General features: G+C 42.5%; 2 protein-coding genes and 1 long non-coding RNA gene across 6 annotated transcripts in view; 1 reads left to right on the forward strand and 2 right to left on the reverse strand.

Annotated features, from left to right (window-relative positions):
* Window positions 1-10,744, reverse strand: part of FANK1 (fibronectin type III and ankyrin repeat domains 1) — a 105,939-nt gene extending 95,195 nt beyond the window's left edge. For all 3 annotated transcript variants that reach the window (XM_033940740.1, XM_033940738.1, XM_033940739.1), the window contains exons 1-2: window positions 10,452-10,744; window positions 2,536-2,713 (exon numbers count right to left, since the gene is read on the reverse strand). In XM_033940740.1, the coding sequence (XP_033796631.1) occupies window positions 2,536-2,713; window positions 10,452-10,464 (191 nt within the window). In that variant the 5' untranslated portion in view covers window positions 10,465-10,744. The remainder of the gene's footprint in view (window positions 1-2,535; window positions 2,714-10,451) is intronic.
* LOC117358902 lies at window positions 10,627-17,208 on the forward strand. The gene is made up of 2 exons (XR_004539116.1): window positions 10,627-10,774; window positions 15,447-17,208. It is a non-coding gene; the product is annotated as an uncharacterized LOC117358902 (long non-coding RNA).
* The window catches only part of BCCIP (BRCA2 and CDKN1A interacting protein), a 40,983-nt gene continuing 30,495 nt past the window's right edge, over window positions 16,891-27,378 (reverse strand). For both annotated transcript variants that reach the window (XM_033940737.1, XM_033940736.1), the window contains 3 exons: window positions 25,542-25,729; window positions 20,961-21,129; window positions 16,891-17,373 (listed from right to left, as the gene is read on the reverse strand). In XM_033940737.1, coding sequence (XP_033796628.1) covers window positions 17,203-17,373; window positions 20,961-21,129; window positions 25,542-25,729 — 528 coding nt within the window. In that variant the 3' untranslated portion in view covers window positions 16,891-17,202. The remainder of the gene's footprint in view (window positions 17,374-20,960; window positions 21,130-25,541; window positions 25,730-27,378) is intronic.

The following is a 27,378-nucleotide window of genomic DNA, read 5'->3' on the forward strand; positions in this document are numbered from 1 at the left end:
CTGATAAATGTGAAGTACAGTAAAACCTTGGTTTGCGAGCATAATTCGTTCCAGAAGCATGCTTGTAATCCAAAACACTCGTATAACAAAGCAAATTTCCCCAGAGGGAATAATGGAAACTCAGACGATTCGTTCCACACCCCAAAAACTTTAATACAAAATACTATATGTACTTGCAATGAAAGACCTCGCTCATTTAGAACCGTCACTACGCTCCTGCAGCGTCAGAGAGGGAAGACCCATCGGCTCAGTTATGATGTGTGTACTGTATACTGTATGTACTTGTATTGCAAGACATTGCTTGTATATCAAGTTAAAATTTAATCAAATGTTTTGCTTGTTTTGCAAAACACTTGCAAACCAAGTTACTTGCAATCCAAGGTTTTACTGTACTTGTATTGTATGGCATTGTACTGTTTCCTTTGAAAATAGAAAGGTTAACATAGTCTAATTCTGCCACCTAGTGATGCAGTTGATAATTGCAGCTGTGACTCTTGCAGGAGTAACCAGCCATGCATAAGTGTTAGGAGGAAGAGACAGAAAGATTAGCAAGGTTGCAGGCTGCCTCGCAAGTCACAGAAGCTATACAGCAAACCTAAACCTACCAATCTAACGTCTTGCTCTTCACTCCCAGTCCTCACAGTGCTGCCATCAGGTTTTTGCTATATTCCTCTTCAACCTCTTCATATCCTCCCTTGGTACCATTCTAGACAACCTAGAAATAACTTCATTCAGCTACGCAGACGACATAACCATACTCCTCCCCTTCGACTCACCAGATCCCACCTCAACAGACAACCTGAAAAAAACACTAGAAGTAGTAGAAAAATGGATGATAGCACAAATTGAAGTTGAACTCGGACAAAACAAAATTTCTATTGCTTGAAAAGGACAAAACCCCATCCATAACTGAATTAGAAATAAATGCCACCAAATACCCCATACAGCTCGCTCTCAAACTCCTAGGAGTGACGATAGATAGATGCTGCACCCTGCAGGTCCAAATAAACAAGACTACTCAAAAAGCATTTTTAACCATGCGCAATTTACAAAAAATAAGAAAATTCTTTGACAAAGAGCAATATAGACTCATAATCCAATCCCTAGTCCTAAATCTAGTGGACTACTGCAATATCCTCTATAATAATAATAATAATAACTTTATTTTTATATACCGCAGTACCACAAACAGTTCAGAGCGGTTTACAGAGTAAGAGACTGTACATTTACAGCGATGATACAATGCGAACTGTACATATTCAGTAAAGTTAATTTATACAGTAAAGAAACAGAGTAGGTTTATCATACAGGAGACAGTACATATACAGCAGAGTTAAGTATGTAGTGGTGAGTCAGTGCGAGAGGCCAACTAAAGAGGTAGTCTTTAGTTATTTGGTGATGGGGGAGGTTCGAGAAATTTGTCGTAGAGGAAAGATTTGAGAGATTTCCTGAAGGATAAGTAACATGGGGCAGATGAAATAAGGGTGGTCAGGCAGTTTGTCCATCTGCCAGCTTGGTATGAGAGGGCTCTACCTACCATGCTCCTCAAACTTAATAAAACAATTACAGACTGTACAAAACACAGCCCTCAGACTGATCTATTCACTTGGAAAATTTGACCACATCACCAATGCCTACCTAGATTCACACTGGCTACCTATACAAGCTCAAATTCAATTCAACTTATACTGTCTACTATTTAAAGTAATAAACGGAACTGCACCCACCCACCTAAACAATCGCCTAAACCGGAACCTCTCAACCAGACAAGGAGAACCCAGTCCCCATTTTCCTACCCCCCTTTCAAAGGAACTCAGCGCAAAAAGATGTATGACTACCTACTAGCAACGCAGGCAGCAAAACTAGACCCCTTCATCTCCAACCTGTTGACAGCAACAAGTGACTTCAAATCATTTTGAAAATAAATCAAAACCCTGCTTTTCAAAAATTTTATCCAAATATCTTAACTCCTACCTTATCCTTCCCCCTCCCCTGTAAATTACCCCCTCAATTTTCCACTCCTCCTGTAATTTCCCCCCTAAGACTCAACTATATAACCAGACCCCTATACTGTAATTTCCCTGTAAATGTCCAGCTTTCTTCTGATGTAATCCTTAACTTTCTACCTATCTTGTAATTTCTCCCCAAGACCCAATTATGTAACCAGCTCCCTAAATTGTAATTTTTCCTGGAAATGTCCAGTTATCTTCTGATGTAATCTGCCTAGAACTGCAAGGTACAGGCGGAATAGAAGTCAGTAATGTAATTTGCATGAGAGAGATTCGTGTATAATGGAAGCAGTAGGTAAAAAAATCTCCTCCTTGCTGTGAAAATTAGAAACTACCCAAAGGGAAAAAAAAAAGCTTTTCTTACCTCTGTCCTCTATAAAATCAATAAACCAAACACAAGCATCCTCTGTACAAAAGGAATGAATATTCTTCTACCTTCAAAGTTCTAGTCTTTTAAGCAGTGAAACAAACTATTTTAACCTGTTTTTCATTTAAATACACTTAAATCATTTTATCGCTTACTTACATGTAAATGGTATCATAGGTATGAGTTTTGCTGTCCTCTTTTTCAACTGAAAAACTGAACCGCTGATTGATATTTTCTTCCCTCTGTAGATTTTTATCCTGATCCCAATGTAGTTCAATACTGTGATGAGTCACTGTTCCTACTACAGGAGGATTTGGTTTGGGTACAGCATTCTGAACTAAAAGTAAAATATATATTTAAAACACTTTCAAGATAAATGATAAGAGAATGATCATCAAAAAGAATAAAAGGATTTGCACATTCAATCCTTAATAACGACATTGCTATGCTTACATTATTTCAGGTCTTCTAACTGTCTAAAATAATTTATAAGTCGATAATGATTTATTTAGGTTTTGCTCAACAATGTATGTTAGCATTTGAAATCATTTTGAAAACAAATTGCATTATATATTATGTAGCTGGTAGGGAAGTGAATGAACTCATTAGTAAAGAGAATCCGCTATAATAAAACCATTTGCGCGCATGTGCACTTCAATTTCCGTGCGGCTGTGATCCCTGATCCATGGCTCCGTGCCCCCGCATGTGCAGTAGGAGCCTGCAGTGGTTTGTGACTTGTGCGGCGGTTTCCACAGCAACGTTCCTACCCCGAGAGGAAAGATGGCTATGGAAACAAAGCCTTGGCAGCCAGCCAGGCTCTCCCCCCTCCCCCTGCCGGCTTCATCTTTAACCGAAGGCAGCGACAAACTCCAAGACCCCAACGCTGCCATAATGACCTGCTGCCTTGCTGGGGTGCCCGAACTTGGTAACCGAGGGCCCCTGCTGCCGAGACGGGCGCGGAATACAGAGCATAGTATCGGATTCGGCATTACTGCTTCTCGGTCTCCTCCTCCGTCGCTGACATCTGGCCCCACTCTGTCACTCCCACGGAGCTGTGCGACCTCGGGGCATTTGCTAGGCCGGCCCAGCAAAAGCCCAGAGGCTGCCCGGCCTAGCGGATACTGGACACAGAGCAGGGAAGGGAGAAGGGGTGCTGCTGGACAGGGGGGAGGTAAAAGTAAGGGAGAAGGGAAGACAGGCAAGGGAGAGAGACTGAAAGAAAAACAGACAGGGGGAAAGAAAGAAAGAAAGAAAGAAATGCCTAAGTCTACACATCTATTCTAGCACCTGTTAATGTAATGGGCTAAAAAACTAGTGTAATATATTTCAAGATAACAATAAAAACAGAATCAAGTATTTATTTGGAAAGAACAATAAATGCACCTTTGTGAGGGTTATTTCAAAGACTCAATAGATATTTCAATTTATGAAAGTATAAAATAAAGATGACTAAAGCACACAGGCCAAAAAGATCTTCCAGGAGCTTTTAAAGGGCTTGTCTGCTACTATTTTTGTTAGTTGTGTAGCTGCTTGATCTACTGCCCCCAATGTTCTTTCTAATTTTTGCTGGCTCACATGCGCATTAAAAAAAAATGTTTTGTGGATAAGTTTTCTGCCTCAACTCAATGTGTGTAGTATAGCCCAGTGTTGATCAACACGCAAAATGTGTACCCCTAGGGGTATGCATGCCGCTTGTGGGGGGTACGCAGCACAGGCCTCCCACCCCCCTTCCTCTAGCAGCATGACCCCTCTACAGAAGAGCCTTCACGTCCATGCACTCAGGAAGGCCCTGTTGGCTCCACCCACTTTGACACATTTGTGTCAGAGGGGTGGTACCAACAGGGCCTCACGAGCGGAGAGACTTGAAGGTTCTGTGTCAGTTAAGCTAGCGCCAGTGCCGGGCCTTGTATAAACTTGTAAAGGCAGCGGGAGGGTGGCAGAAGACAGAGGGTTCTGCATTGCTGGAGTTAGCTTGGTGTTGCCCGGACTGTGGGGCTCCACCTTCTTGGTTAGCCAGGGTGGCCCCACAGTCTAGGCAAAACCAAGCTAATTCCAGCGATAAAGAGCCCTTTCTTCTGCCACCCTCCCACTACCTGTCAGGGAGTCTGGAGTCTATACAAGGCCCAGCACTGGCACTACTTTAACTAACACAGAGCCTTCGAGTCTATCACTCGTGAGGCCCTGTAGGTACTGCCCTTCTGACGTAAACATGTCAAAGTAGGTGGAGCTGACAGGGCCTTCCGAGTGCGTGGACATGAAGGCTTTTTGTTGAAGTTAGTGCCAGTGCCAGGCCCCATGTGGAATCCAGATTCCGAGTCAGGATGCCATAGGGCGGCAGAAGGAGGAAGATTAGAGGAGGAGAAACACTTGACTTGCTGGGGGGGGGGAGAGGGAGCAATGTTGGACTGAGGGATGTGTGGAAATGGAGAGAGTTGGTAAGGCTGGCTAGTTGGCTGGATGGATGGGTGTGAAGAAATGCTTGACATGGATGGAGGAGAAGGGGAGAAGAGATATACTTCTTATGGGATAATAATAATAATAATAATAACTTTATTTGTATATACCACAATACCACAAACAGTTCAAAGTGGTTTACAGAGGAAGAGACTGTATACAGAGATATTACAGAAAACTTTTGAAATTACATTAGCAGGTTAAGGTTTGTCAAATTTATCTGGAAGTGTTTTGGAGATACAAGGATGGAGAGGAAAGGAAGAAAGAGGAGGAAATGAATACAGATGGAGGAAGGGAAGGGGAACTGAAGGGAAAGGAAAGATATGCACATGGATGAAGAGGAAATGAAGAGAGAGGAAGAAGGTGCACATGGATAAAATGGAATGAAAGGAAAGAGAGAGAGATCCACATGGCTGAAAGGGAAAAGGAAGAGGGGAAAAGATGCATGTGGATGGAGGAAGGGAGGGGCATGAACTTGGGACACAGAAGAGAGGGAGGGAATAGAAAGAGAGAATTGTTGAGCATGAGTGTGTGAATGAGAGGGAAAGAGATGGGGAACATGGGGAAAGGAAGAAAGAGGAAAAGTGTTGGGCATAGAGAGAGAGAGAGAAGAGTGAGGTAGAGATACATGGGGAAGAGAAGGATGAGAGGGAGAAATGTTGGATATGGTCGTGGAGCGGGATCAGTGGGACAGATTGAAAGGGATGCAAGGGGGAGGAATGTTGGACATAATGGTGGAGGGGTGATAGAAGGAGGAATGTTGGGCATGGGGCTGGTGGGCAGTGATGAAAGATGCTGCACTTGATCCAGGGGATGAGAGAGGGAGAAATGTTGGATGTGGCAGTAGAGAGGGTAGGAGAGATGCACCATGGATCTCTCTCTCTCTCTCTCACTCTCTCTTTCCCCACTCCCTTTGCAGCAAGGGAGGAAATGAGAAAAAGACAGATGGACAGTAAGAAAGAGGAGACATGTTGCCAATGGGGGTGGAAGAGAGAAGAAGAAAAGTTGGACTCATGGAGGGACAGAGAGAGATGTTGGTTGGGGAAGGGAATGAGGTCCGGAGGAGAGGAAGCGTGCAGGAGGCAGAAAGAAAGAAATGTTGGATGCACAATCAGAAGGAAGTGCAACCAGAGACTAATAAAATCACCAGACAACAAAGGTAGGGAAAATTATTTTATTTTCAGTTTAGTGATCAAAATGCATCAGATTTGAGAATTTAAATCTGCTTTCTATATTTTGCACTATAATTGTCTTTTTTTTGTAGCTGTTCCTGAGGTGACATTGCATATTTTAACATCATCTACCTAGACCTCTTTGAAATAAAAACAAATATAAATGATAATTAACATTTTCTCTGCGTACAATGTGTGTATATGAAAAATTAATAGAAGAAATTGCATTACAATTAGTGCTATTATTATGGGGGTGGGTCAAGGGTGGAGCTTGGGCTGGTCTGGGATGGAGCTTGGGTGGATCTGGGGCAGAGCTTGAGCAGGACTAGGGCGGAGCTTGGGTGGGGGTACTCAGTTGATGTTTTCGACTTAGGGGGTACTTGGCTTGAAGAAGTTGATAAACACTGGTATATAGCCTATATTCAAAGAAAGAAAGTCAGCAAAAATTTTGTGCATGCAGTTGCTAGGCTTATGCACTCCCTTTTTGGTCTGTGCGCATGCACAGATACCTGGCTTAAATAGTGTTTCCCTAATCAGTCCTGGGAGTAGCCCCTTGCCAGTCAGTCTTCAGGATATCCACAATGGATATGCATGAGACTGATTTGCATACACTTCCACCATTATATGTGCATCTTTTTCATTCATTTTCATTGTGGATATCATGAAAACACGAATGTCAAGGGGGTTCTACAGGACTAACTTGGGAAAACACTAACTTAGAGGGAACATTAACTGTGTCCTCCCCACCAAGTCTGCAGCCTTAAGCAGATGCTTTATCTGCCTAGTTGTCGGGCCTGCTCTTATCCCTACCAAGATGCCCACCCATCAAAACTATCCTCCACTACTGACCCATGATCCCGCATTCCACCCAACAACAGCTGCCACACACAAAAATTTCCCCCCAGAATCACAGGAGACAACTTTTCAAAATAATTGTGGTGGTGGGATGGGAGGTACTAAACCCAATGGAAATTACTCCTCCCTGGACTTAGTCCAAGAGATGCTCAACACTACGGGCGCTCAAGCACCCACAGAGTTGGCTCCTACGGCCACAACTATCTCAGCACGCACGTGCGCACATGCAAAGTGTTCATAAAGAATTGCATGAGCTGCATGCTTTCCTTGCTGCTGCTGAAAGAAGGCTCAGGGAGACAATCCTGGGACAGTGGCGTACCTAGGGTATGTGGCACCCGGGGCCCATCATTTTTTGACACCCCCCCCCCATGTAAAAAAATATTTTTTGTTATAACTATGAAACTGAATAATAGAAATAGGCAGTGAAAATTTTCTTTTATTGAACCTCATATATGTAACAATTATTCCAAACATACCATAACATAACATAAACTGTCTGAATTGTCATGACATCAGAAGTACATATGGAGTAGTTGCAGGTGATCCTTGGAACAGTTCTGATTGTGTTAGTTTGGTTTTACGTGGTTTTTGAATAGAAGAGTTTTTATTTCTTTTTTGAAGGTTTTGTAGTCTGTGGTCGAGGTCAATAAGTTGTAGAGTTCGGGGTCGAGTATTGCAGCTCGAATGGCTAGGAGGTTGTAGAACTGTTTTTTTCTTTTGACGTTTTTGGTTGGAGGGTGTGTGAATGATACGTGAGTTCTCCTATGTCTGGTTGAGGTGGATTGAATTATTTAGCTGAAGAAATTAGTTACCCCCTCATCCCACACACATTAATTCTCTTCCATTTTTGTTACCATTATAAAAAACACTGATAAGTTCCCAGAAAAAAAATACATTAAAATAAGAAGTGAAAACAAAGGCCCCTACAGATGAGAACATAAAATAAGAATAGCCTAACTGGGTCAGACCAATAGTCCATCATGCCCAGTAACCCATTCTCATGGTAGCCAATCCAGGTCACTAGTACCTGGTCAAAACTCAAAGAGTAGCAACATTCCATGCTACCGATCCAGGGCAAGCAGATGTTTCCCCCATGTCTTAATAACAGACTATGGACTTTTCCTCCAGGAATTTGTCCAAACCTTTCTTAAAACCAGCTACGCTATCTGCGTTTACCATAACTTCTGGCCACTTCATTTTTAAGCTGAGATCTTTCCTTCCAAACAGAGACCTTGCTAGATGTCAAATACAGCATAAGGTAACTTCACACGGACTTAGCTGTGCAGGAAATGTGAATCTCCTCATATACCCACCATATAGTGCAAAAATGTGCAAAGGTCTGGTTTTTTTCTTTCGATCACTACATAGCCTAATGCCACACAAGCAGCGCTCTTATAAACATATTTTGAAGGTCAATGCTAAGGTTAACAAAGTTTCCTTCCTTCAACCACAAGGAGATACTGACAAACCACTGGAAGAGATCTCAAAACAACTACCCAGGCACAACACCCAAAGACCCACTCAGTGAGTGAACCAGTTGAGTGGATGGGAGTGGACTAACTGGGGGGTGGAAATGGGCCCGGAGTTTGCTCAGCAGAATTTCCCAGACCACCCCTTCCTCTCAACACATTGACACGCTGCCACCACCACTAGGAACACCTCACCGGGTAGGCCAGCAATGCTTATAAACTTTATTATTATATTTTCTTATAAAGCACATATTTTAACTGAACTCTGACATCCTCAGCCCTGCCATTCACAAAAATAGGAAGAAAAGTTCCCATTTCCCCCGGTCTACACAATATTTTTCTTCTGCAGACCCTTCAAAAGTCTGACCAAATCCTCGTTTCACTTGCATTATAAAGTACTGAGGATGCCATCTCTCCCCAATTCCAGGTTCTAAAGTCTAAGACAGTAGCGTAAACTAGTGCTGCCCGATTCAGGAAAAAAAATTTTGATTCGATTCAATTCAATTCGATTTTCCTGCCCAATTGGGTGTTTTTTTCAAACATCCTGGTGGGTTTATTTTATAGCTTTTTCACCCCCTTTAGCTTCTCCTAACCACACTGGCGCTGTGGTGTAAACCAGTGATTCCCAACCCTGTCCTGGAGGACCACCAGGCCAATCAGGTTTTCAGGATAGCCCTAATGAATATGCATGAAGCAGATTTGCATGCCTCTCACTTGCATTATATGCAAACCTCTCTCATGCAAATTCATTAAGGCTAGCCTGAAAACCGATTGGCCTGGTGGTCCTCCAGGACAAGGTTGGGACCAGTGGTGTAAACAAAATAAAGAAACAAAAAGGACTGTTCCTCTCTCTGTTAAATCCTAGCTCACATTTGCGGTCTAACACCAGCTCTGGCAGGATACACTTTTCAAATCTGACATATTGTAATCACAAAACAGAAAATAAAATTATTTTTTCTACCTTTTGTTGTCTGGTCAATATTCAAATCTTGTTGGTCCCAGGCTCTGGTTGTCTTGCTTGCCATGGTCTCCTACTTTCTTCTTTCTCCATGCTAACCAATCTGCCATCTCTGTCCTCCACTTCCGTTTACCTTCCCTCCCCCGGAGATCTGGCATCTTTCTTTTTTTTTCATCTCCATTCACAGATTCACCTTTTCTCAACTACCCTTTCATCCAAGATCTCTCCCTCCTTCTCCACCATCCCAGGGTCCACCAGCTCTCCCTTTCTCTTCCCAACTATCCTCCTATCCAGTATCTCTATCCCCCCTCCACACCATCCCTTGTGTCCAACTTCTCTCCCTTTCTGTTCCTTCCCTCCCTAAATCCCAATACCCACTCCTCTGGTTTTAGACCCATTATTTCTTCCCCCAAAGTCCGGCATATGCACGTCAGGACCCCCTCCCCTGGATGTCTGTGTCCCCCCTGAAGGCCTATCCCCCTCCCCCAAAGAACTCCACCTCCCCCCGAAGGTCTGTCCCCCCTGAAGGCCTACACTCCACCCCTGAAGGCCTGTCCCCCCGAAGGCCTGCACCTCCCCCCCAAAAGTCTGTCCCCCTGAAGGTCTGCACCCACCCTGAAGGCCTGCACCCCCTCCCAAAGGATTGCACCTCCCCCCCCCCCCGAAGGTCTGTCCCCCCTGAAGGCCTGCACCCTCCCCCCCCAAGGCCTGTCCCCACTGAAGGCCTGTACCTCCCCCCTACACCCGAAGGACTGTCCCCCTTCCACCTCCCCTCAGAAAGGCCTGTGTGTTCCCCTCTGGCCTCCCTTTACCCGCTTCCTCTTCAAAAGCAACCTGCAGAAAGGATCGCGGGTACTTCAGCGATCCTTGCAGGTTGCCATAGGCCTCTCGAGTTGTCCCTCTGACCGCGGTCCCGCCCCCTCCTCTGACGTCAGAAGGACGCAAAGGGAGGCGAAAGCCTTGGGGTCGGGCCATGAGAAGAGAAGTTCCCGGGCCATGACTCCAAGGCCGGGAGCACCCCTCATGGCTTGCACACGGGGCGGATTTCCCCCCCCCCCTTGGTACGCCACTGTCCTGGGAAGAAACTCGGCTTCTTCACATGTATACAAATAAAAGTTTTCATAAACTGGGTTTTTTTCCCCAGCATTTGTATATTACATTTCTTACCCAAATGATCCATGGAGCCCTCTCGTCGCTCGCTGTTAACACAGGGGCTGATGCAATAAGGCCCAGGTTCTGCGCGCTGTGCTTCTCCCTGCGCTCGCGGCCAGTGTTTTGAAACGCCTGACGCGGCTTTGCCGTTCCCATGGAAACCCCAGCTAGACAGTAATACAAAGGATGCGGGAAGCTACAGGAAGTAGGTGCACTTCTCCGCTGAATTTACGCCCGCCACTTAAAGTCATTTCATAATTTTTTTTTGCGCAAGGAAATTAGGAGGCTGAGGTTCAATGCTGGAAACAAATCTTAAAGTGCCTCACGTTTAAGCCAAGGTATGCTGGGTACGACCTCAAGCTTTTAGTTTCTGGGCGTTACTCAAGGACTGGGTGTTTAAAAGTTAGTTTGCTATATGAGTACGTGCCCCATGGCTTTAGAATGTTCTGCCGTGCAACTTTAGTTCTTGCAATAATGCTATATAGGGTTGAGTTTTATATATATATATATATATTATTATTAAAATGTGTTGTGGCAGTGGGGCATAGGAGCCAGTGTTGTGGATGCTTGAGCACTCCCAATATTGAGGTAATGTTTTTAGGGTTTAGTACCCCCCCATCATTTAGAAAAGTTGGCTCCTGGATGGGGGATATGTTTAATTCATCTGACACACTTCTGATTATATTTTTCGCTGGGGATGTTTTAGGTTTTGAACTTTTTATCCCAAAATCAGTGTGGGATTTGTAGTGCTGATTAGAATTAGTGCTGTAAGTCCCATGAGCCACCAAAAATCCAGGACTCTCCCAAAAACTCCAGCCTGGAACCAGTAACTTGGCATTGTGGATATATAGATTAAAGATCAAAAATGGTCTATCCAGTCTGCAGATAAAGTGGCTAAGGTTATAAGTGGCCCATTAATTAGCTCCACCCTTCATTTCGGTTTATAATTCCTGCTTGGACCAGATTGCTCCCTACCTTATTCTTTTAAAAAATCTGGAACTAATTATACAAAGAGAGGTGAAGAAAATTTGGCTGGAGGCAAAATACCTCTGAAATATTAACAGAATTGGATGAAACTTGGCTGGGGGGGGGGCAAATGTAAACCACTTTGGGTGAATCTCTTCACGAAAAAGGCAGTTAAAAAATAGGATTCTTCCCAGACGCCCTCCCTTCTCCATCCAAATGGATTCTTCCCAGACGTCCACATTTCCCTGGCCATGTCCTTCTTTTGAGGGTTACCAGTTGGAAAATCTGGTAATCCTATTAATAAATCCAAATAGAAATGGACTAGATCAGGGGTGCTGTTGAAATAAGCAATGCAATTCTATGGGGAAAGTAGTGAAAAACAGATGGCTTGCTGAATGCCTTTATCCACTGTTGTATAAGACCTATACCAATGTTTATCAACTTCTTCAAGTCAAGTACCTCTAAATCTAACAAATATCAACTTAGTACTCCAGACCACAGCCTACTCAAGCTCTGCCCCAGTAGCCTTACCAATCAGGAGCTGCGTGTCAAAGCCTGACTTAGTGCAGGAAGAGGCGGTCGGAGCATACAGCGAGTGATTTCCTGCACTTGCCGGTGCTCCGGCTGCTCTCTCCTGCCTCTCCCGCTGCCCTCTCCTTGTCAGCGGTTCACGGTTGGAAAATACCGTGAATGACCAGGACCGCGAACGACCGGGGGAACACTATATTATTATTGCAGCAGTGGCTCAGGGGAAATTCTTAACCTCCCTAAATCTGACAGAGGCATACCTTCATATTCCCATTTTCCCAGACAGCAGGAAATATTTGAAAGTCCATGTCCTTCAAAAGCATTTCCAGCATGGCTAAGTGGTCTTTGATAAGTTAAGTTAAGTTTATTAGGATTTGATATACCGCTTATCAAGATTATCTAAGCGGTTTTTACAATCAGGTACTCAAGCATTTTCCCTATCTGTCCCGGTGGGCTCCCAATCTATCTAACGTACCTGTATGAATTCCTATAAATTATATACACGTTTTCAGCTAGTTAGTCACATAGTTTTCAGACTTTTAATACTTCAGAAGAAAAGATTAGGTTTTGTACAAAAACCTCAATTTCAAACACATGAATGACCTCATTTTACACTTGCTGGTAGAAAGTTATGCTGCCATTCTAAAAGTTCAATTTCAGAACCACTTAATATTAAAAAGGTATTCTTATCCTACAGACTTTCTATATGCTTTTGATGACTTCTCAGCACCTCACTGCTTTTTGGAACTGCTCCTTTAATAGAAAAAGATTTTATACCCAGGCAGTTATCACTTTATACCAGCAGTTCTCAACCTTTCTTCTGTTTTGACACACTGAACACTAAAATTCACGAAGCACACCTAAATATTGTATTGTTTAATTGTAAGTTTAGTATGAATTTGCCTATCCCAGTGGTTCCCAGCCCTGTCCTGGAGGACCACCAGGCCAGTCGGGTTTTCAGGATAGCCCTAATGAATATGCATGGCGCAGATTTGCATGTCTCTCACTTCCATTATATGCAAATCTCTCTCATGCATATTCATTAGGGCTAGCTTGAAAACCCAAATGGCCTAGTGGTCCTCCAGGACAGGGTTGGGAACCACTGGCCTATCCCATAACAAAAAGCAGTATGCAATATCAGTCCCAGATTTCTCATGTGTCATACAACAGAACAAACATATAATCAAATTCTAGTGTCACTTCAGTAACAGAAAAAAAAAAAAAGAAGCAGCCAAAACTCTGCACCAAACCCAAAAGGAAAAACCAAAGGAGCAGAAAAGACCAGACCTTCAAGCTAAAAACTTTAATGACGAAAGTGGAATAAGAAAACAGACCCAACATGGACTGTGTTTCAGCTACAGAGCCTGCATCAGGAGTCCTCAAGTTGTCCGCTAAACAAAAAGACAAAATTAATGAGCTTATGTGGCCAAAACAGTCATCCAAAAGCATCTAAGTGCTAACATGTGCCTCAATAAAATTTGAAAAAGAGTTATACTTTGCGTGTCTAAATGCTTTGAAAATGAGCCCCATGTACACCAAATTTTTGGGACATTCCAGCTGAGAGCCACTGCTTTACACTTACTAATTTCTACAAGGCATAGGAAAACCAAAGCTGAATACTAAGCCAGCTTATACTCGTATGTCTTAGACACAACCCACTACAAGCACTTATAGAAGAGTGAACAATATTTTTAGTCCCTAGAGGCAGTGGTGTAGCGAGGATAAGAGGTATCTGGGGGGTGCAACCCCCACCCCCTCCTCTCTGCCCCCCTCCATGTTCCTTCCTCATCACCCTACCTCCATGCCACACTCGCATCCTCCCTTCCCACCCCCGTAACTCTTTAAATCTTCACCAGTGTGAGCAGCTTCTCCAGCCTGCTACTTGCACAGCATTGGCTTTCCCTCTGACATCACTTCCTTCTTCATAGTGATGAAAATTGACCAGTCGAAGAACATCCAATCCACGAGGCAGTTGACAGCTGACAGAATGACTTCCCAAGGAGCCAGTTTTCGGGTGCAGATTACAAACTAGACAATGTCATACAAACTAATTATTCAAGTATATAAATAACCAATCCCTTCCTTATATTCTTTTAAACTTAATACATTATACGTGAACTAACTTCTGAAGTGCTCACAACCCACAGGTAGGGAAGCCGCAAACGGGGACACGCACCAAAATGCAAACCCCCTTGGTCTATCACTGCACTTCCTCTTACACCGAAAGTCTTTAAATAATCTTATTGTATTATTTTATTATGGTTTTCTTCTTTATATAAAGTGCTTAGTGCTTGAAATTCATGCTTGCGATTTCAATCATTTCATATGAATGCTAAAAAAGCCCATAGCCTGGTGAAGTCAATGAAGCTGACTGTGATGGTTAACGTGACCATTTATTTTTTTCATCAACAGGGGACATCTATTAATTGTCAGTCCCGCCCCCAATCCCACCCTAGCCCCGCCCCCAAACCCACCTTAGGCACACGGGCCAACCGAATCTTAGGTCCTTTCTTAATTGTCTTGTTATATCTTTCCACAATTCCAGAACTGTCTGGATGAAATGGAGTATGCAATAATTTTATTCCCAATGCATGAAGCATGGCTTGAAATACTTCTGATACAAATGCAGGCCTCCTCTCTTAATCAATAATCTGTGGTTTACTTAGTCTACAGATCATCTGTTTAAATAGAATTCTTGAAGCTGGTTTTGCTGTACGATTCCTGAATGGAAATGCTTCTACCCATCCACTGAAACTGTCTGTCACTACTATTAAGTACTTGTAGCCGTCCTTTGATGTAGGCAAACCTTCTATGACATCAATCTGCAATCTATGTCAAGGTCCCTCTCACGCTCTCAATTGTCTTTCATTCTGATACTTCCTAAAAGAAGTTGGGTCAGATGTGGGCCTGGAAAGTCTTCAGCATCACTATCCCGCACCTTATCTCCAAAGCGATTCTTCTCCATGGCACAACCCAGTAGTGTTCCAAAATACTTTGTATGAAAGGCATTAAGCAAATAAATGACATTAGAATTACAACTTAACTTCTTCCTTCTGGTTTTAATAGAAAAGATGTGGCATATCCTCTATAAATAGGTGTCAAGATTTTCCAGTATCAGTAGTGACTAACACATGTTCCTGCAACATGCACATTTTGCATAATCACCAGAAGTCTGTTCTGTTTTGTCTTCTTGGTAGTTTCTAATGCACAGTACTTAGATTCAGTAACAATGCATTTCCAATCTGAATTGCAGTACTGGGAACTAAACCAAATCTATCAAGGTCAAACTATGCATATGAATCTGTGAGGACACTGCAGATATTTTGTTAGAGCTGTTTATGAGCAGTGGTTTGAGGGCACACAGCTTTACTTTTCTAACATCGATAAAAGGCAATCAACCATATACAATGATCTTCTGCATCAGTAATTTTGAGTCTCTAGGCATGCTATATTCAGTTTTAAATGTTTATAATCCTTTTTTTTTTTTCAGCAATGATATTTTTTTTCCTCCTTCAGGTTTCCATGGTTGGTTCCCCATTTTTATCTTGGCAACTAAGCAGCAAGTGAAAGCAAGGAATTCTGCAGCAAGCAGAGGGAATGGAGCAAACAGAGCTTATGAAGAATTTCTTACTGATAAAGAGGGCTAATGTAATAAGTGGAATGATCCTTTAGCATGGTGGGTTAGTTTACAATTTTCCTTCACTAACCTCATCATTAATAATGCTATCTTTGTGCTAAAAGGGTAGCATGGTTTGCATGCAAACCCACCAAATTGGTAATTGCAGCCCCTGTGAGAGATACTTTTTTAAAATAGCTTTCCTATAGCATAGAAGCTTTACTGCAAATCAGGACTAAACTAAAAAGCCTACATGGAAGCAATGCAGGTATCTAAGGTAATGTTTTCTCAACTCCTAGTGGCGCAACTCACCAGCCAGGTTTTCAGGATCACCAATGAATATGCATGAGATAATACTGCATATTGCTGTTGGACCCCTCCCCAGTGTGGAGGAATTCATTGTGGGTGTCGAGTATTTTGTTTTCTTGCGACTTTTTATACAACCTGGAACAATTAGACACCCAAGATAAGTACAAAACATTATTTATGACACTTTGAGGAGTTGGAATTGTAATAAATATAGCATAACACTTCAAGTGCGATGATTTAACAAATGAAGATTTTCTCCAGGGGTAAAACCCCAGCGTGATCTTTTTACTACCAGCTGATTGGTTCTGAATACTTTGAATTTAGTTCAATTATTTATTTATAAACACAGAAAGAGTGGGTGTTTTTCTATTTTGTATCAGTTAATATATCACCCACGTATTTACTATCACTTTCCCATTTTTTTATTTGACTTTTTATACTTTTGGATTCCTAGTATTTTGGCGCCATCTACTGAATTACCCACACACTCCTGAGGAAGGCTTTTTTCAGAAGCCGAAACACAGACCATGTTTGGGTCCAGCCAAAAAGGACCACAGACTCTTTAAGAGGCTTGCACGATTTTATGTGTATGTTTTATGCACTTTTAATAAATGAATTGTTGTTCTATAAGCTGATTGTCAAAGTCCCTTCTCCACTTTTTCTTGTGCTTTGTTCTATGGGGTTGTTTCTTAAATCACTAAGGGTTTTCTTCTAATTCTTATCTGAAGGGAAAAGCCTTGCCCCCTTCTTCTATTTAACTGTACTAGCAGTTTGTAGCGCAGAGAGCCGTGCTGAATGGCCCGCACTGCTCCCGACGCTTATAAGAATTCTATGAGCATCGGGAGCAGTGTGGCTCACCACGCTAAAAACTGCTATTGCAGTTTCGTAGAAGCGGGGGTTAGTGATTAAAATCCATATATTGTATGCAATACATCTTCCAAAATTAATGACTTTCTAGCTAGGAAGAACTATATAGTACAGAGATACTTAACAGGAGTGAGAAGTTAATTTTTAAATGCAAAAAAGACAAAAAGGTTTATTACCAAACAGAAAAGTTTATTCAATGATAAAATATTTAGTAAAGTCAGTCCTACAGTTAACCAAAATTGATAATTTGGTTTTGCATACACTTGAATCAAAATATTTGTAATTAGGGCATTCTCTGAGACACAAACAAATCAGCATGTTTCATGTTTAAAAAAATGAATTGGGACAGGGATTACAATATAAATTGGCTAAAAAAATTAAGGGTCGTCACTGTGCAAGCACTACAAGAACCATGTAGTACTAAATTTATACAACTGTATTTTGCTTAACATAATAAAATATATATATATATCTTGGAAGCTATATGGATAAGTATTCTTTGAGTTTATCCATAATTGCATTTATCTGACCAGCAGGAATTAGCATTACAGTTCTCAGGGGTTTCATTGGCACATCATCAAAAGACCATCGACCTCCCAAACATGTGTCACTGTCCTCTTGCACGGAGTAGTTAAACTTCAGAAGGGCTTTCTAAATAAAAAGAACTATGGTTAGCATTTGTAACAACTGCAGTCAAAAGTAAAGGCATATTCCTCTCTTCTAAAGTAAGCCAAAATGGTACAAAGGTGTATGAATTGCAGAAACAGTGGACTCCAGAATCACTGAAATAGAAAATGACAGCAGATGAAGATCATATGGCCTATTAAGTCTTGACATCTACACTATATCAACCAGTAAGCCCTATAAACCCTTCCTAAGGTTAAATAAGACAACTGTACCTCATCTGAATGAATGGACCCTTTAGTCATACTAATAGGGTAGGTGGGAAAGCAAGTTAATTTGTCACTCAAGACTACTGAAGTTGCAGTTCATATGGATTATGATATGATTGCTCCCACAAGGGCTATTCAGATTAAATAGTTAGCACACATGCTGCCACAGAATCCACAGGAATAAAATGATCAAGATTAGTTGTACTGCGGTCAGAAACATAGCTTCTTTGAGTTGATTTTTTTTTCTGAATCATAAGTGATATACATTCTCTTTTCAGAATTGTACAATCTTGAATATCTTCTTTTTTTTTAAAATTCATAAATTTTTCAAAAGACATTACAAGAAAAACAAATTTCTTGTTACAGAAATACAGGAAAAATATTCTAGGTATACATCTCACAAATACAAAGTATAAACGAAACTCCTTCCTTAGACCCCCAAATAACGAGGGGAGTTGGCTCAAAAGTAAGAGAAGTACATTAATTAACTTAAGAAAAAGTAAAAGGAAAGGCAATAACACAAGTTTGCTATCTCTATCTACGTCAAACTTCAGGCTATCTTTTTCAGCTCCAGAAATGACTTTAATTGGTCAGGAAGAAAAAAAGACATATTTAATTTGTGCATACTTTATAACACACTTACAAGGGTAAGCTAATAGGAAAGAGGCCCCCAAAGAAATTACATCTTGTCTCAAGAACTGTTTCCTCCTTTCCTGAGTTATCTTAGAGACATCTAAGTATGCCCATATTCTTTTACCATAAAATAAATAATTTGAAAGTTTAAAATATTGTTTCATAAATGAGTCCAAGTCCTGTTGAAAAACAAAGAATATCAGTAATCAGTAAGACGAGATGCATCTTCAAAGCCCTGGTCATGACACACAATAGATTCTACCAAAAAACCCTAGCCTACATAGCATCCAAGCTACGCCTATACACCCCTAACTGCCCCCTCCGCTCCAAAGCAGGACAAAGACTCGGCATTCCCGCAGGGAGATCCCTCCGAATGAGTACGGTATACAAAAGATCCTACAGCCATTTCCTTCCTCAGCTATGGAACCGACTACCCACACAGATCAGGTCGCTAGACTCACTAATGACCTTCTGCAGAGCAGTAAAGACCTTCCTCTTCTGCCAATCGGACCATTAAAAACTGCCTCCTCAATATACTTCTCCTAGTATTCTTTGCTATGACCAGTCTGGTCTCTAGAATAAGCTCTATTATTGTCTACTGCAGCCTATTTGTTGTCATGACTAGTCTGTTTTCAAACGATTGTGAGATTGTGAATGTCTACTTGTAACCCGTTCTGAGCTTCTGGGAGAACAGGATAGAAATATAAATAAATAAATAATGTTGTTCTTATAGCTGATTTCGAAATGGATTCCTCAAGAATTGCAGAAATATTTTTGAAGTATTTTTTTTCTTCCATAGTCTCCTGGGATTTTTTTGTAGAAAGTGGAAGATAGTAAATTTTATTTAATGGAGGTAGAAATTCTGTGGAATAACTCAAAACTTCTACTAAATACTTTTTGAACATATCATATGGGGAAATTCCAGAGGATTTAGGAAAATTCAATACTCTTACATTCAATAGACGATTGAAATTCTCAATATTTTCTATTTTCCGGTGCAACAACATACTGTCCTTTATTGCCACTGCTCTATGAGCCTGGAGAGATTGCACCTCATCTTATATTTTTGTAATTGAATTTGTGGTTTCCAAATTAGCCTATTCAAAAAAACTTTAGTTATGGTAAACAAATTTTGCCGCTAGGGGCCTCTACCTCTTCGTTCATCTTTGCTGTTGCTTAGTCCAATTTCTGGAGCGTCTTCAGGATAGCCTTCAGAGTATCCTCACCGATGGGAGAGAACTCCCCAGAGCTGATTCACATCGGCAGAAGCTCATCTGCCAAGGAACCTGCCTCTGTGAAGACATCCGTAGCAACTTCAGCACCGTTGCCTTCTACTTCCAGGGCAGCAGCGTTGGCCAGACAGGGAGGCATTATTACAGTTGCAGGCGAAAGCGAGGTCTCATGCCCCAACGAGTTCGAGCCTTCTCTACTCTCCCTCGTAGCGGGGCTCAAATCGCCCGTTCGTGAGCAAACTATTGGCAAGTAATGCTCCATAGTTTGCTGCTTTGGGGTAAGTGAGGGCATTGAGGAGGTAGGTGCCCTCACACTTCCCTTCCTTTTGGTATGCGGCATTCTTAAGAGCAGATAACAGGAGCAGCTTCAGGAGCGATCTTAACACCACCAAATTAGCGCCGACATCTTGACCACTCCCCCCAACCAGACATCCTCAGAGGCCCTGGATCGTATAATCTTGAATATCAATTTGTGAGGCAGACTATAAAAAATGTGTTATTCCTTAAAAGAATTTTTAAAAACATCGGAGTTTTACTTGCAGATTACTATATAAATTTTTGCTATACACTTCCCCCTCCGAATCCGCGTTTCAGCATCCGCGGATTCGGTTGTTCGCGATTTTTTGGGGAAAAAAAGCTTCATTTCAGACCTTCCCCTCCTCCCTCCCGCCATCCCGGCCTTACCTGGTGGTCTAGCAGACTTTCAGGGCAGGAGCGATCTTCCTACGCTCCTGCCCCGTGCAGATCGCCAATAGGAAATGGCTGCCATGAGCTCCCGTCATAGTCTCGAGAGACTACGGGAGCTCACGGCAGTCACTGTACGGATTGCCGGACTTGATGGACCGAAGGTCTGATCCGGAGTTGGCAGTTCTTATGTTCTTAAGAAATTCCACACACACAACACACCCCGCGCCACTTCTATGACCGACTGATCTCCATGTGAAATTGCAGTATCTTCAGAGCCTCATTGACTGACTTGAGGTCTATAATCGGTGTGTAGTCATCTCAGCCTTTCTTTGGCACAATGAAGTATATGGAGTATCTCCCCGAGCCCAAGACTGCATCCGAGACCTGCTCTATGGCCCGAAGAACCAGTAGCCTTTTTACCATAGCCCAAACTTTGAGTGCTCTATCTGATCATTCTAGATAGTGGCTCTACATGGGGCAGGAGCTTAGGAAGATCGCTCCTGCCCCAGTTCACTGCTGTACCACCAGGGCTTTCAAGGTAGGTTTTCTAGAGGTCTGAGATGGGAGGGAGATGTTATATTTCAGAATGAACCGGGACAGAAGAGATCCCTCCTGTCCCAGCTCACCACTGGACCACCAGGGCTTAAGGCGGAGTCCAGGGGGGGGGCTGCAACAAGTCTGGGAGGGGGGGCGCCGACTCGAATATAAACCAAGACACCCATTTTTGGGTCATTTTTCTGGCCCAAAAATAATTGGTTTACATTCGAGTATATATGGTAAAATACAAAATTACCTCATAAAAAAACTCCTCTTCTGCATTTGCAAACATTAAGTCTTCTTTCTGCTGAGGCCCTCCTTGACGGGGCTTCTTTGATACCTCTTCAAAGGTCTTGCTGATCATAAGGTAATAGTAGCATTTTCCACAAGGCTTATTGGTTCTCTGTGTCTCCTCCAGCTCCTTTCTAATGGAAATAAAATAGTTTTGAATTATTTCAGATACTATCTCCCATTACACAATTATAAGGGAAGCTACAGTGTGATCTCATATCACTTAAAACCTAGCTGCTTAGGATGGTCAAAAACTACATATAGTTAAAACTTGTGAGTTTGTCTTATTAGGCCATTGCATCACTATGACACTGTTCAAAACTACAGTGGGGCTTTTCTTTCCCTTAGTAGAGCACTGAATTTAGGGGAGAAAACTAGATACTGTTTGAATAGCTCAGCTGCAATTTTTGCTTAGCCAGACCTTTGAAGGAAAACTTCAACAGGCAAATAAGATATTAGGCACAATCACTACACTGAAATTCACAGCAGAGTTTAAAATGATGCTGTAGCTGAAATGCAACATAAAACCTCATATAGCCAAAGTATGTTCATCTCAAGCATAATTAACACTCAGTGGAATAAGGCTAGTTGTAAAATGGATAGACTCTGCTAAACAATTTAACATACTGAAAGCTGTGTGTTAGAAAAATATGTCTTTTGAGAACCAAATAAAAACCAAACAGACTTGATCCCATCTCATTCTCCTTCTTACTTGAATTTCGCAACATACCTGAGAAAAGTAGTTACTTAACATAACAGGCGTTATCCGGGGACAGCAGGCAGATATTCTCACAGGTGGGTGACGTCATCCACGGAGCCCGGTACTGGCAGTGCTAAAAGTGTACAGTCACTTTAAACTTAAGAGGCTTCAAGATTGCCCGCACCGTGTCACGCGAGTGTCTTCCCACCCAACATCAGCTCGCAGTTCCTCAGTTTCATAAGCAAGCCAAGAAGCCAACCAGGGGAGGTGGGATGGATGTGAGAATATCTGCCTGCTGTCCCTGGATAACACCTATTACAGTAAGCTTTATCCTTGGACAAGCAGGCAGCAAATTCTCATATGTGGGACTCCCTAGCTTACTGGAGGAGTGTGTGGTGCAGTGGTTGGATCTACAGCCTCAGCACCCTAGGGTTGTGGGTTCAAACCCCGCGCTGCTCCTTGTGACCCTGGGCAAGTCACTTAATCCTCCTTAGCCCCAGGTACGTTAGATAGATTGTGAGCCCACCGGGACAGAGAGGGAAAAATGCTTGAGTACCTGATTGTAAAAACCGCTTAGATAACCTTGATAGGCGATATATAAAATCCTAATAAACTTGAAACTTGAACGGGAGGGTGGGAGAGTTGGCCATTAGGAAGAAAATAAATTCTGTAAAACTGCTTGGCCGAAATGACCATCTCGTCTGGAATAGGATTCTAGACAGTAGTGAGATGTAAATGTGTGAATTGAAGAATCAAGTAGCTGCTTTGCAAATATCTTCAATGGGAGTTGAACGCAAAAATGCCATTGATGCTGCCATAGCTCCGACTTTGTATGCTGTAACATGTCCCTCGAGCAGCAGCCCAGCACGAGCATAGCAAAAGGAAATGCAGGTCGCTATCCATGTGGAAATAGTTTGCTTGGTTACAGGCAGGCCCAACCTATTAGGGTCAAAAGAGAATGAATAGTTGAGGTGAAGACCTGTGCGGCTTAGTTCTTCATAAATAGTAAGTCAAGGTGCGCTTACAGTCCAAAGTATGAAGACCAGTTTCTCCAGGGTGAGAATGAGGCTTTGAAAAGAAGACAGGAAGCACAATGGATTGATTCAGTTGAAATTCCGTGACTACCTTGGAAAAGAATTTAGTATGAATTCTGAGAACCACCTTGTCATAATGAAACACTGTAAAAGATGGGTTGCAAACAAGTGCTTGAAGTTCACTCACACGATGAGCAGAAGTGACAGATCAAAAAGACCACTTTCAAAGCTAGAAATTTAAGATGAATAGATTCCAGTGGTTCAAATGGCAGCTTCATTAGACTGGTGAGACCATATTTATTTATTTAAAGAATTCATAACTTGCATATCCAGCATCTATGCGAATAACAATACATGAATAATTAAAACAAAACAACAAAACACATAAAATACAGCTTACAACCTGAAACCAATGTTCTAAAAATAAGGCCAAATAATTGCCAAATCACACATTGTCCAGTCGTGAAAAGGCCAATCGGAAAAAATAAGCTTTTAAACTTTTCCGGAATACAAAAAGTCAGAAATTAGATGAATTGAATCTGGACCTGAATTCCATAATGAAGGTCCAGATAACTGAAGGCAGTTTTAGTGGAGGTTTTGAGTTCAAGAATTCTTTCATAAACCAGGAAACAAGTGGATAAGTGCTAACGGTTCATTGTTGAAAGGAGCATGGTAAGCACTAATAGCACTGAGGTGAACTCTGACTGAAGTGGTCTTAAGTCCAGAGTTGGATAAATGGAGAAGGTAGTCCAACACTGAAGGAATCAAAGATGTGGAAGGATCTAGGTGATGGAGATTGTACCATGAAGAGAAGCGTGTCCATTTGAGTCAATAGCAGTGCTGAGTAGAAGGCTTTCTGGAAGCAGCTAAAATGGCTTGTACATTAACATTTCTTTCTTTCTTTTTTTTTTTTTTTAAAAAAAGAACCGAAGACAGACACTATTATTATTGTAGAAAAGAAAAGAAAAATGAGCCGATAAGGCAAAAAGTACATTGGGAAGGCTTCGAGGAGAACAAAAATCTGAGTAACCGCGAGCCGACATCAGGCGGGAAGGCACTCGAATGTGCACGATACAGGCAATCTTGAAGCTTCTTAACAAGTTTAAAGGGACAGAACCCTTTTAGCATGTTCCGTACCGGGCTCCATGGATGACGTCACAGATATGTGAAAATATGCTGCCTGCTCGTCCAAGGATAATGAAGTATATCTAGAAGGCCTCTACAGATCCAAAGATCATGACAACATACTACAAAATACAACCATTTAATGACACTTGAATTTGAAGTACATGATCAGCATTTTGTTCTGAAAATTTATATTATTTGATGTGGCTGAAATGTGATGGGAGGGAAACCACAAATGTGTCTGGTCATTGTTTTCTTATTAACAAGTGGCCACATAACCAGTAAGCTTCAGAGGCAGAGCTGGAATTTAGTGGCTAATTACTAGGGGGGGAACCTCCACCAATTTTCACAAATAATTAGGCAAATAGCACCAAGTTTAAATGGATCTCTGATCCTGACAGGCAGCATTATGGCACAATTATTAGTAACTATTAGCCTGCAGGTCAATCATGCTATAGAGAACAGTTCACTTTACTGCATTATAAGGGGAAGCATAATTGATACCATACAGGTTCATCACATGTATCTATACTATTAACATCATGCTCCAGCCCCTGGGCTTCGCAACACCTCTGAACTTCATCCTACTGTGTTTCCCCGAAAATAAGCCCTAGCATGATTTTTGGGGTTAGTCTTAATATAAGCCCTACCCCCGAAAATAAGCCCAGGTCTACGGCAGCAGCACTTCTTCCTGCCCTGCCGCCGAACCCCCACTTACCCTCCATCCTTCCCTCCCAATGATCCCCGCCGACCGCGACCATAAATACCTTGCTGTAGAGGAGCATCGGGCCAGCAGCGCTCACAGGCTGCTTCGCGGCCTTCTTGCTGGGGCCGTCTGTAAATTAGTACACAGACGGCCCCAGCGAGAAGGCTGCGAAGCAGCCTGTAAGTGCTGCTGACCCGATGCTCCTCTGCAGCAAGGTATTTATGGTTGTGGTCGGCGGGGATCAGTTGGGAGGGAAGGATGGAGTGTCAACAGCGGTTCGGCTACTTGGCGGATGCTCAAGGGTTCTGCTGTACAGAGGGATGGGAGGGAGGGAGGGAAGGATGGAAGCTGGGCAAAGAGTTCTGATGCACAGGGGGATGGGAGGGATGGATGGATAGAAAGATGCTGCAGAGGGAAGGCACAAGGGGATGGGTGAGAGGGGAGGAAAGATGTTGCACATGTGGGGGAAAGCAAAGAGGAAGAACTGGGGTGACGGAGAGGAAGGGAGAGATGATCATGTACATGAAAAAAATAAGCCCTACCCAAAAATATGACCTAGTGTCTTTTTTGGGCCCCAAATGAATATAAGACACTGTCTTATTTTCGGGGAAACACGGTAACACCTCCTATTTTGTGTGTGCCAATATGAATAGAAAACATCTCATCCAGCATCTTTTTCAGCTGGACAAAAACTAAACCTTACACTAATAAAAGTTTGAACAATGAAATGTCATAGCTCAGCTGTTTTATATGATCTTATATGAAGTTTGCATATGAAAGAGAGAGGCTTAATTAAGATCTACTAAACATAAATATGAAACATAATTGAACATCTATACAGTATATCACATGGAATTCACAGATGCTTACTTAATTCAATGTTATTTTCCCCACACCCAATCTAGCTCTTTTAAATTATATCTTTGTAGTTCTTTATGGGGAAAAAATTACTACTGAAAGGCAGCTTCAAAAAAGTCTTACTGGAGTTGCTGGTGCATCGGCAGAGCGATCTGTGCTGGTACATTAATGAATCTTTCACTTAGCAGGAAGCCCACAGGCTTGCTGTTGTCATTTAGGAATTTATCCAGCTGTTCAACCACAGAATGTTCGCAGTTCTTCTCACATTTGCTTAGAATTAGCTCTTTAATTTGTTCAGCGCATGGTGTACCCTAGAAATCAAAAGACCTAGATTTATTTAAATTGGGGAAAACCAACTTTAAAAAAAAATATTTAGCACAGTTCATGCAGTTTCTTCCTGTAGCCACTGATGCATTGTTGAATTTTCATTTTGACACAATTCTACAATCTGATGCTTGTATGCAACACCTACTTTTTGACACAGATAAATAATACCTTGTAGAACTCTTCATACCCTTGTGTGCATTTAAAGTCTCTCAAATACAGAAACCCAGTTCATAAAGATTACACACAAAAACCCCCCCACACACAACTTGGTTCATAAAGTTATTCTGATATGGACCCAGAGCGGGGGTCGGCAACCCGCGGCTCCAGAGCCGCATGCGGCTCTTTTCCACCTTTGCCGCGGCTCCGGTAGTGTGTCACGCAGGCATGCAGCTTACAAGTCCGGCGTCGCGGCGGGAAATAGCCATACTGAGCAGTGAGCTCAGCACGTACACAGATGAAAGCCTTGCTTGCTGATTGGTCCGGCGGCCCCGCCGTGCCGCCGGACCAATCAGCAAGCAAGGCTTTCATCTGTGTACGTGCTGAGCTCACTGCTCAGCATGGCTATTTCCCGCCGCGACGCCGGACTTGTAAGCTGTATGCCTGCATCGGCAGAATTTAGGTAGGCTGTTTTCATCCCCGTGGGTGTCCCATGGGCCAGGGGGCATCCCCGTGGGAGTCCCGTGGGTCAGGGGGGCATCCCCGTGGGAGTCCCGTGGGCCAGGGGGAACAGGGAGACAGAAAGAAAAAGTTGGGGGAGAGAATGAGGTCTGGAGGAGAGGAAACATACAGGAGGCTGAAAGAAAGGAAGAAAGATTGGATGCACAGTCAGAAGAAGAAAGTGCAACCAGAGACTCATGAAATCACCAAACAGCAAAGGTAGGAAAAATGATTTTATTTTCAATTTAGTGATCAAAATGTGTCTGTTTTGAGAATTTATATCTGCTGTCTATATTTTGCACTATGGCTCCCTTTTACTAAACCGCAATATCGTTTTTTAGCGCAAGGAGCCTATGAGCATTGAGAGCAGCGCGAGGCATTCAGCGTAACTCCCTGTGCTAAAACCTACTATTGTGGCTAATTATATGGGGGGCCTGGACTCTGGCACATTATAGGGGGGGGACTATGACTCCTAGCACAATGTAGGGGGGAGCTATGGCTACTAGCATATTGTGGGGGCTCCTATTGGCTACTGGCATATTATAGGGGGGCCTGTGGCTACTGGCACATTATATGGGGGGCTTATTGGCCCAGTAATGGTGGTGATCTGTGATTTTTAGCAGTACAGTGGTATTGCGGCAGAAACGCCGAACAATTTTCACAAAGGTTGCAGGTAAAGGAAGGGGAAGTGGGCATAGCAAATTTTGGTATGGGGCCCTGTGATTTCTACTTACGTTGCTGTTTTCAACCCCCTGTGTGAAAATGAAGGTGACGTCTTACAGCCCTGATGTGCAGACACTGTGCACTGAGGTTCAGGAGCAAAAATCCCATTAACCAGCTAAATTAAATATTTTAATTAGCTATTAATGTGCAAAAATATATTTTACATTGTTAAGTGAAAAAGTCCTTTTTTTCTTCAGATTGACAGCTAACTGCATGATCCTGTATATAGCATTAAGATAAGAAACAATATATG

This window comes from Geotrypetes seraphini, chromosome 4 (genome assembly GCF_902459505.1).
Source record: "Geotrypetes seraphini chromosome 4, aGeoSer1.1, whole genome shotgun sequence".
NCBI classification, from domain to species: domain Eukaryota; kingdom Metazoa; phylum Chordata; class Amphibia; order Gymnophiona; family Dermophiidae; genus Geotrypetes; species Geotrypetes seraphini.